The sequence below is a fragment of the Lathyrus oleraceus genome, chromosome 2 (genome assembly GCF_024323335.1).
Source record: "Lathyrus oleraceus cultivar Zhongwan6 chromosome 2, CAAS_Psat_ZW6_1.0, whole genome shotgun sequence".
NCBI lineage: Eukaryota > Viridiplantae > Streptophyta > Magnoliopsida > Fabales > Fabaceae > Lathyrus > Lathyrus oleraceus.
In genome coordinates, this window is record NC_066580.1 from 413,611,066 (window position 1) to 413,622,713 (window position 11,648).

At 38.3% G+C, this 11,648-nt stretch overlaps 1 protein-coding gene across 2 annotated transcripts; it reads right to left on the reverse strand.

The window, feature by feature from the left end:
• Positions 1 to 6,450: 6,450 nt before the first annotated feature.
• Positions 6,451 to 10,050, reverse strand: LOC127119801 (UV-B-induced protein At3g17800, chloroplastic). 2 transcript variants are annotated; one of them, XM_051050125.1, is made up of 4 exons: positions 9,915 to 10,050; positions 9,648 to 9,801; positions 9,027 to 9,304; positions 6,451 to 7,583 (listed from the first exon to the last, which is right to left on the reverse strand). In XM_051050125.1, exons 2-4 carry the CDS (start codon positions 9,774 to 9,776, stop codon positions 6,767 to 6,769), a joined length of 1,224 nt encoding a protein of 407 aa, XP_050906082.1. In that variant the 5' UTR covers positions 9,777 to 9,801; positions 9,915 to 10,050; the 3' UTR covers positions 6,451 to 6,766. The 2 variants fall into 2 exon arrangements, with proteins under 2 accessions (XP_050906082.1, XP_050906081.1); XM_051050124.1 differs by having other exon boundaries at positions 9,648 to 10,039.
• Positions 10,051 to 11,648: the final 1,598 nt, after the last annotated feature.

The following is an 11,648-nucleotide window of genomic DNA, read 5'->3' on the forward strand; positions in this document are numbered from 1 at the left end:
ATTGCCTGTTTATAGGCCCTCTTTCGAAATCAATATAATTTTAGTTTAAAAAAAAATGCTCTTGTTTTACTTTCTCTGTTTTGTTTGCATAAACGTCCGTTGATTTAATTCGAATTAATATATGCATTTGGATATGATCGATGTTTACCAAAAATGCGTGCATAAAATAGAAATAGCGATTACTACTAGGCTTCAGGATCGAGGAGAAGGTCTAATCACGCTTCCCAATGAATCCGTTGCTAATTCGATTCCCCGGCAACGCCAGTTATTCCCCAGAAGAAGTTGGCATCACTAGACTGGTCATCTCTTCTACCCCCAGCCAGGCTCTGTTGAATATCTCTACCATCAGATAAAAGTCAAATACCCATAGCTAAGGAAGGGTCATCAATACAAATATCTCCGACCAGAAGACTGAGATTTATTTCCCCAGTAGAGTCCTCTGGAAGAACGTTTCAGACGCATAGTGCATTCATTACACCATTTCACATCACATACCTACATACAATTTTCATTCCGCATCATATACATTACATCATTTCATAACATATACATGTATACAATGCTCTCATTTATTCCAGATGCATAATTCATTCATTACATCATTTCACAGCACACACATGCATACAACATTTGCATCTCATGCATCATGACATGGCATGAAGCTAACTTTATTTTTCAGGTTAATTATCCCCTGATACAGTCAAAACAAAGGTCCATTCAGACGGACATCTTTATCAATTACATTCAAGATTCAACTATACCCCTCAGATACTGCCTAGCGTACGGTATATTTCGGGGTGCAGTCTAGCGTATGACTACTTTCTTCTTCAGATACATCTTTCAGATATACTCCATGTCGACATTCATTCTGACATCCTCCTAACGATGGCATCTATAAGCCCATCCCAAATATTCATTGCAAATACAACATATGCAAATACTATCAGATATAGCCTAGCGTACGGTTCATCCTGATTCATCTTAACATATGACTCCTTCAACTCAGATACGATCTAGCGTACGATCCATTCTGACCTTCAACAACTCAGATACGATCTAGCGTACGATCCATTCTGACCTTCAACCACTCAAATACAGTCTAATGTACGACCAAGTTAGACCTTCAAGTCCTCGGAGGCCACTCAAATACTGTCTAATGTACGACCAAGTTAGACCTTCAAGTCCTCAGAGGCCACTCAAATACAGTCTAATGTACGACCAAGTTAGACCTTCAAGTCCTCGGAGGCCACTCAAATACAGTCTAATGTACGACCAAGTTAGACCCTCAAGTCAGATTCTGCAAATACAGTCTAATGTACGACCAAGTTAGACCCTCGAGTCAGATTCTGCAAATACAGTCTAATGTACGACCAAGTTAGACCCTCAAGTCAGATTCTGCAAATACAGTCTAATGTACGACCAAGTTAGACCCTCAAGTCAGATTCTGCAAATACAGTCTAATGTACGACCAAGTTAGACCTTCAAATCCTCAGATTCTGTTCAGTGACAGTCTAATGTACGACCAAGTTAGACCTTCAAGTCAGATTCTATTCAGTGACAGTCTAATGTACGACCAAGTTAGACCAGATGCGGCTCGAATACAGTCTAATGTACGACCAAGTTAGACCAGATGCGGCTCGAATACAGTCTAATGTACGACCAAGTTAGACCAGATGCTGCTCAAATACAGTCTAATGTACGACCAAGTTAGACCAGATGCGGCTCGAATACAGTCTAATGTACGACCAAGTTAGACCAGATGCGGCTCGAATACAGTCTAATGTACGACCAAGTTAGACCAGATGCTGCTCAAATACAGTCTAATGTACGACCAAGTTAGACCAGATGCCGCTCAAATACCGTCTAATGTACGACCAAGTTAGACCTTCAACGGCTCAAATACAGTCTAATGTACGACCAAGTTAGACCAGATGCTGCTCAAATACAGTCTAATGTACGACCAAGTTAGACCAGATGCGGCTCGAATACAGTCTAATGTACGACTAAGTTAGACCAGATGCGGCTCGAATACAGTCTAATGTACGACCAAGTTAGACCAGATGCTGCTCAAATACAGTCTAATGTACGACCAAGTTAGACCAGATGCCGCTCAAATACCGTCTAATGTACGACCAAGTTAGACCTTCAACGGCTCAAATACAGTTTAATGTACGACCAAGTTAGACCTTCATCTGCTCAGATGCTACCTAGTGACAGGTACATCTCTGAATTGTAGTCTAGTATACGACTACTCCCTTTTCAGCAGATTCAGCCTAATGGACGGCTCACTCTGCTCAGATATGGTTTAATGTACGACCAAGTTAGACCTTCATCTACTCAGATGCTACCTTAGGACAGGTACATTTCTGAATGGTAGTCTAGTATACGACTACTCCCTTTTAAGCAGATTCAGCCTAATGGACGGCTCACTCTGCTCAGATATGGTTTAATGTACGACCAAGTTAGACCTTCATCTGCTCAGATGCTACCTAGTGACAGGTACATCTCTGAATTGTAGTCTAGTATACGATTGCTCCCTTTTCGTCAGATTCAGCCTAATGGACGGCTCATTCTGCTCAGATACGGTTTAATGTACGACCAAGTTAGACCTTCATCTGCTCAGATGCTACCTAGTGACAGGTACATCTCTGAATTGTAGTCTAGTATACGACTGCTCCCTTTTCGTCAGATTCAGCCTAATGGACGGCTCATTCTGCTCAGATACGGTTTAATGTACGACCAAGTTAGACCTTCATCTGCTCAGATGCTACCTAGTGACAGGTACATCTCTGAATTGTAGTCTAGTATACGACTGCTCCCTTTTCGTCAGATTCAGCCTAATGGACGGCTCATTCTGCTCAGATACGGTTTAATGTACGACCAAGTTAGACCTTCATCTGCTCAGATGCTACCTAGTGACAGGTACATTTCTGAATTGTAGTCTAGCGTACGACTACCCCCTTTCATCATCAGACACAGCCTAATGGACGACTCATCCTGCAACTCCAATACAGGCTAGCATAAGACCCATTTGGATCTTCAACTCAGATACGATCTAGCATACGATCCGGTCTGATCTTCTATCCCCAATGAAATCACCCGCTTAATGGAGGTGTCGTTCTGCAACTCAGAGACAATCTAGCGTACGATCCATTCTGATTTTTCATCCTCGGCGAAGTCATCCGCCCAATGAACAACTCACTCTGGTATTCAGATGCGGTCTAGCGTATGATCCATTCTGATCCCTTATCCCCAGCAGCGTATAACACACTCTGACTCTCCAGCGAAGGCGACAGCATAATGGATGACTCACTATCCGGTCTATCGTATGACTCGGTACGACGTCCATGTTTTCAGATATCGTCTAATGAACGACGCACCCTGAAGTTCTCATCATCAAATTCCCTGGATGGCATCTTTAAGCCCATCTCCATCAAGACTAGCTCCTGATTGACAAGCGCAAATTTTTGGGCATTTAGTGTTCAATAATCTTCCACCTCCAGACCACGAATGGTGCACATACCATTCTACTCTCTCGGTTCAAGAATATTGAACAGGGGCAGCTGTCATACCCCAAAATTTGCCCATTAATATTTTAAGACATTCTTCAGGGCATTCCGACTCATTTTTATGACACTGATCTCAAAGGAACGAAGGCCCAGCTCACGAATGGCCCAATCCAGAAAATGGCCCAAACTGGCCTGTTCGCTACGCGCTCGCCTAGCGAAGCAAACGTTCGCTACCAGCTCGCCTAGCGAAGCTGACAGACAACAGAAAATTTTGGGCTTCATTCTGAGCCCATTAGGTCATGAAAAAGAGCATTATAAATACCAGCACTTCAGTAATGAAAAGAGAGGACGAAAAACGGAGGAAGAGGGACGAAAACCCTGGCACAGAAACCCTGGAGGCTACTTTAGAAAGTTCCGAGTGCAGAAACCCTGAAGGCCGCTTCTCCGCTCCGAAGCTACCGCCGCCCAACTCAATCTGGCTTCCAAGCAACCAGTCCCTTTCAATATCGCAATTGCACACAGGTTTGCGTATCATCGCTGTTTTACGTTTCCAATTGATATTCTTTACATACATGATGCATTCCGATTAAAGTATTGATATGTAATTCGATTTCGTATGTGAATCTAAGTATGAACATCCTGTATAATTGTCTATGCTATGCCTGTGATCGAATGCCATAAGAGTGCAGGTTTTCGGAAGTCATGCTGCTGTCAAACTCCAAGCCCGTGGCCGCTCGCTAGCTCATCGCTAAGCGAGCCTGCAGCGAGCCTTCGCTGAGCCTTCGCTAGGCGAAGCAGAGGCGAATGGGACAGTGGCTGCTTTGTCCCTTTGCTGTTCTATCTTATGTTTATCTAATTGCGATTTTTGTCTCACCTGGCCTGAACTCATAACTGTTATGTCTATTTTATGGTGCAATTGTCAAATCATATTTTATTTTAATGCTCTAACCCGTGTGTTGAATGGTGTAAGAGCTTCCATATCCCCAATGAAGCGGCCGGCTAGGTACTCCACTTTACGTGTGGGAGACCTTCGTGGAGATGGATTCTAAATTACTTCACTTTAATGTGAAGATTCATATTGATTGCCTAATTAATTTTAATGTATTAATTTTTAATGTATTAATTTTAATGTATTGATTTTAATGTGGAGATTCACCCTAATCACCTAATTGACTTTAAAATATGGACTTTAAATAAATAATATCGGACCTCTCTTTTACCCCCGATTACGTAATATGGTCATGTCCCGCGAATATGGGGATACCCTTAGCAAAGACCCTTCGGTTAAATCATCATAAAATAAATCATGGTCCCTCGGATGTTGCCTTCGAAATTACGATTCTGTCCCTCGACGACCCTTCGGTGTAGCCTACGGTTAAATGATGATAGTCCCTTCGAATGCTAAGGTATCCTCACAACTGTTGCCTTCAATGACCAGTCGATGACCCTACGATGACCCTTCTACATCCAAAGGATAAAACTACTTACTTCTCAATAGTAAGGACAGTTTTACCCTCATAAGGAAAGGAAATGCCCGGAAAGACCTCGGATAGGTATAACTCTTAATTGCTTATTCATAATTTAAAACTACTTTTCACACCTTACACCTTTCAAAACCTCCATTAGAGAATCACCACTTGGCATACATTCGCACTAGAGTCATTGCCGAGTTATATTTTTCTAAACTATTTTCAAAACTAAACGAGATAACCACTTTGTATACATTCATTCAAGAATCAATACAAAGTTAAATTCTCCTTTTTCAAAACATTTCCTACCCATTTCTCAACCACTTTTTTTTCAAACTAGAAAGACATAAATGATTGAGCAATTAAGAGCCCATGGATAACCCTGGATACAAAGGGTGCTAACACCTTCCCTTTGTATAATGTACCTCCCGAACCTAAGAATCTAAATTAAGGTCTTTCCTGTTCTTTTCCACCTTTCCTTATTGGATAAAAGAAAAGTCGGTGGCGACTCTTGCTAACCGCGACATTGCGATTAAAAAACACAAAAAGTCAGTTCACCGTATGACACATACGATTAAAGCAGAGAGAGACCTCAAAATGAGAAAAATGAAGTTGTATTTGGCACACACCCCTTGGTAGCTAGCCACTCCATAGCGTAGGTGGTGGAGTTAGGATACATCAGCCTCAGACCAAGTTTTCACCTGGGACAAAAAAGGGGAATCGACCCTTGGTCGGACGCGATCCCAGAGTCGTCAAAGCAAAGTTTGACTCTCAATCCGGACCAACGGGTGCCCGAGGTTTAGCCAACCTCACCAAAGAAACGGTGAAATAAAACCATTCCTTACTAAATGATAAAGTAAACTCATTTAGACTAAATAATATTAGTGTTTTGATGAGATTAGACCCTTTTTATTCTTAGTTAAATAATCTATCTTTAATTTTTAGTTGAAGCTTTAAGTGACTTGGTATGATGAATACTTGTAGCATATAGGTTGGTGAGGCTAATTGGTAGTTTGCATATTATGCCTTTGTGCAGGATTAAGTTAGAAAAACTCTTGGTGAGTTGTCAATGACAGAAATAAACTTAAGTGGTAGATAATCATTATTAGAAGGAAATTATGAACTTGTTCACTATTACTAGTAAAATCAAATGATTTTGACCTTTGAGATGTAGTTAAAACAGTTCATAATGCCTAAAGACCAACTTAATTCAAAAGCTAACTCTATCTATTGTGAGCAAGTTCAAATATAAAAATACCATGATTGCCAAACTGCAGGGAAAATATGGGATACTGTTTATCTGGCTAATAAAGACAGTGACCAAGTAAATCATTTGAGTCTATGACTAGCATGCTAGTTCATCAATATTAACTCTTTTAGCATTTAAGATACACATTTCAATTAATGTAGTTTTTTATTTGGGGAAATATTAGTCCACTAACAATGTGAGACCATGGCCGCATAAAAGAAAGTAAGAAACATTGCATGAGATTCCAGGCTATTATTTGAAATTTAAAGAAACTACACAATAGAAATTCTGCATGAATTACAAAGCTCGCTCTTCCATTGATGAGAAGATTATCTTGGGGTTCTACCTAATGCACTGTACATACATTTACTATATTTCTCATGTTTGTGGTTTTTTTTTCTAGTTCAGAATTATTGCAAAATTACTTTTGTTTAGAATTGCAATCAATTCTTTGGGGTAAAGCTCCATGCTGCTTTACATTTACAATCTAAACGAATGGGAAAAAATCAACAGGTACAGTAATCAACAGGTACAGTGTTCTACTTATCAAGAAAAGGATACTTAAAATCGACATAGTTTTCTTGGTCCCATAGGAATGATCCAAAAGCAACGGCTTCCAAAACAAGCATAGTCACGCCTGAGAAGGTAAGTGAAAGTACTTCATCATTGGTAGTTTCAATTGAACCATCCTCAGTAACCTGAATATCAGGCCTTCCAAAGAGAGCCTGAGTTTGCTTTTCAATCAACGATATAGCTTCCTTGGAGCGTAAGAAAGCAAGTCTCTGAAGTGTATCTGCATCCAACTGCATCACATACGCTTTCAGTCCATATGGTTTTCCTTCACTAGTATCCATGTAATCCTTTTCATAATAACCTTCCTCATCTGGATAGATCCTAATCAAGGAATCAGAATCCCAGAGCTTATTTGGTGGTGATGGTTCATCAAACCCTCTATTTTCTTTACTAAAATCCTGTGGAAGTATTCCTGTTGACCTCTCAAGTTGGAACCGTTCATCAACCCGTTTGAGAAAGTATCCATACATTACTGAAGCGGCATATAACTTTCCCAGTTTGATTTTGCTAATCTGAACAATTGTCTGGAGAGGACCCACAGCCCTTTCTTCTAGTACCAAAGATAAGTGACTCTGTATCATCTCAAATGCCTCTGGAGAATGAACAGCTTCTAGCTTAAATTCTTGATTTGGCCATAAATCTACTTGATTATTAGGATCTGAGGTTGTTGATATTTTTGGTATCATTGAAATTTTGCTCTCTTTAAATCTGTTTACGATTGAGCAGTACATTATCTCTTCCAATGTTGTACGTTTTTCTCTCTCTTTAATTTCAGATATCCTCCTAAAATTCAGATTTCACAAGACAATCACATTTGCACTACCGGCAGTGATAAATAAATAAACATGCAACCAAAATTGAATTCAGATTTCACAAGACAATCACATTTGCACTACCGGCAGTGATAAATAAATAAACATGCAACCAAAATTGATACATATATATATATACATATATATATATATATACATATATACATATATATATACATATACATACATATATACATATATACATACATATATACATATATACATACATATATATACATATATACATATATATACATATATACATATATACATATATATATATATACATATATATATATATACATATATATATATATATAGTATATATATATATATATGTATATATGTATATATATGTATATATATATATGTATATATGTATATATATGTATATATATGTATATATATATATATATATATATATATATATATATATATATATATATATATATATATATATATATATATAGGTTTAGCATACAAAGGGTGGCCGAGCACACAAGTCATAATCAATTTGGATTAACATGAGATGGAAAAGAGATAAGGGAGTACCGCTTAGTCTAGTCTGTGTGTGCGCACGCACTTATACATGCGTTTAAAGTAATAATACAAGTAGCTAGCTCCATATAGTTGACATGAAAAGATTTTACTGGCATGAACAATTATACTAACTACGCTGCATGTAGCCAATCTCATAAAACTGAAAGGAAAATATCTTTTAGGCACGCACTAACTAAGCATGGTATTAAACAAACTGATATTTGATGGAAAATATGGAGTAATAGTGTTTAAATATGCTTGTAAGTTATAACTCAATCTTACGTTCCAACTCTAATTCCAATGCACTTTTTCAAAGCTACAAATAGCATGGCCTAACTAATGCATGTTGTGACCGTGGTTCCACTGCATAACAAAACACACATTACCCAAGAAACAGATCCATGTTTTGGTTTACCAATCTCATATTACTCACGAATACCTTCTTTTTAAGTCACACAAACTCTCAAAAGTAGTTTATCCAAAAAAAAACATAGCATTTTTCATAACACCGGCTTTAATCATTAACCATTTATGCATCAGTAAGAAAATTAAGAAATTCAAGAGAAAAACACATCACAAAAAGAAACCTAAAACATATATATGCACACGTTCCTACTAACAGTTCACATGAAGACCTTTAGACATGGAAAGATGATATACAGTGTGATAACACAATATGTGCCCGGAGCAATATAAAATTTCAAAACCATGAGCAGAGCTTCCAAGAATTTTTGTTTTTAGTTATGGGTACTGTGTGCCTAAACTTTTCTATAGTTGTCCTTAAAGCCATTTTATTTTATTAAGTTTTGCATTCCACATAGCTAGTTCTTGTCAGAATATGGGAAATAGTTAAAAAAGAGATTGCTATACTTACTTATAAAGGGAATCCACGTCTGAAGTAGAAGATTCTTCTTTGTGGGCCTCTCTTTCATTCTGAAGTTTCTCTAGCTCTTGATCAATGGTTTCTGAAACTAAATGAGGATGAGTTTGCAAAATTTGTTCCAATAGCTGACCAACTGGGGACTCAAATTCAAGAGGAGGAGAAGGCACAAAATTATCACTCGATTCTGCAGATGCTCTCACAGCTAATCTTCTAGCTCGGAAATTGTAGGGTTCATTGTTGTGTTTAACAAAGTAAGATGGAGGACAACTCTGCAAAGAAAAAAGCGGAGTCATCAAATTGATTCACTTGATAGTAGTAATTACTAAATCATAGAACCCCTGTTTCAACATCATAAACAAGCACTGCAGCAGGTGAAACAAGCGGTTATCAAATTGAGATTCAAACTGTGAATCCAAAACCCTATTTGCAACTAACTGCTATTTTTTTTACCAAACTTGAAACTATTAAGTTATTAACTACGAAATCCTATCCTCAAACTTCACACAGATTTGATCATAGTAACCTTTAATCTATGATTATAGGAATCAATTCATAACATTTTCCAACTTAGCAGATTACAAGAGAGTCAAGATTTAGTCAAGAAAAGCTTACTTTATGAAATCGACCGGAAAGAAAATTCTTGGCGTCGTGAGCATGCAAAGGGCGGAATTCCGATAGCCGGAGCGACGATGAAGATGGAAGCACCACCAAAACGTCGCTGATAGCACCTGAAACTTGCATTTTCGGTATTGTTGTGGCTTTGGTACTTGGAAGAAGCGAAGAGAAAAAAGAAGGAAAGTTTGTTAGGAACTGTTTATAATGAAAGGAGGTGAAAAGAAAAATAAGGTTGCGTGATATTAGAGGTGAGCAAGTTGTTACGGTTTTCTCTTTCAATTCTGAAATTCTTGAACTCTGAATTCGTGGCTTGCAGCTCTCTATAAGAGACTGCGCCGTAGTAGCTGGGGAGAAACGAGAAGAACACGGATAATGCAATTCATGACACGTGTGTGTGCGTGAAAATTAACTTTAATATGATTTTAGTATTAAAAAAAAATCCGTAAATATTTTTTCATTGCCTTAATACTACCTTTTTTAAAAATGATATATTTTATACTAATTTTTTATCCAAATAATTCAATTTAAAAAAAAAAACTCACCTTTTAAATTATTTTTTAAAATATCCCACTTTGAAAAGGATACGTCAGATGAATTGGCGTCTGCTCTTAAATTTAGAGAGGAGACGTCAATTGGATTGGTTAGTGCACTTTGTGTTGTCAATCCTATTGGTGTTTGTGTGTTAAGTTTTAAATGAGGCGCCAATTGGTTTGGCACCTGCGTGTGTTTCGTAATTTTTTTTTAAAAGTATTGTACATTGTAGATAAAGTTGAAATCTGACCAATTCATATTAATATTAATACCAGTTTACACAAAAAGACTAATGTCGATAACCGAGATCACCTAACCGACCTCCGGTCCCACATCCCCTAGCTACCCGAACTTGTGGCCATAACCCACGTTGATGATTCACACCAGGTATTTGAGTATCTGAGGGGCCAAGAACATCACCACAAACCGCTGGAGATTGTCTGAGATAGTCAGACAAATCAACGTAGTCTTGTGTATGCATCGAAGGGGTACCGCCATAACTGAGTTCATGACCCATGACATAGTAGTTGGGTTGTGTTTGGGTTGTTAGAGGGCGACCAGGAAGATTGAAGGGAGACATTGGTGTGAATGATGCGTCGAGGAAAGGTTGAAATGATTGTTATGGTGTTTGGTAGGCATATGGTTGTTGAAGGTTTTGGTTTTGAGATGTTTGGGCTTTTGGCTATAGTAGGAGGAGGGAAGGTTGATGTTAAATGATCGTTGAATGTTTTGGCTAAGGCGACTATGATAGGGTGATGTATTGGGTGCATAACTATGTTGGATGTCTTGATGATGATCTAGTTGTTGGTCATGGTACGGGGTATGCTCTTGGTATTGTTGTTGGGTGTTTGGCATGTTAGGGTTGTAGGTTTGTGTGTTTGTGGATCGGAAATTTTGATGGATAAGGGGTTGTGAGTAGCCGGTCTGACAATGTTATTAGGGGTTAGATGTTGAGCCTTCTGTTGTGTAAGTTGCCTGACGTGGGTCGTACAAGTACATATTTCTTCAGTTGGCATCACATCGTCAGTTAAGACATGGTCTTGGCGGTGTTTCTATTTGCGACACTCAGATCTAGCGGAGCTTTCCCATGGGTTAAAGTTCCATTGGTCGTTAACTTTGCAGATATGTCATTCTCCTAGGTTTGACGGGGGATCTGGGACGTGTTGAAGCATACCGAAGTGCAATTTAACATGATCACTATTGTACATCTCCACAGTGGTGAATCTTATGATCGATGTGCATGCAGTCCAAACGACTGCGTCTTGTTCGTTGATTTCATGGTCATGATCCAAATTTAGATATGGACGCCAAATGAACTTAAATGTGAACATATATTAGATTATAAATTTGGTAGAAGAAATTAACAAATTTTTACAAAATAATTAGGTTAATGGCAATACATCTGTCGATCGAATGTGATCTAAGAGGTTGCGATACTGGGTAATACAGTGTCTAACACATTTGTTA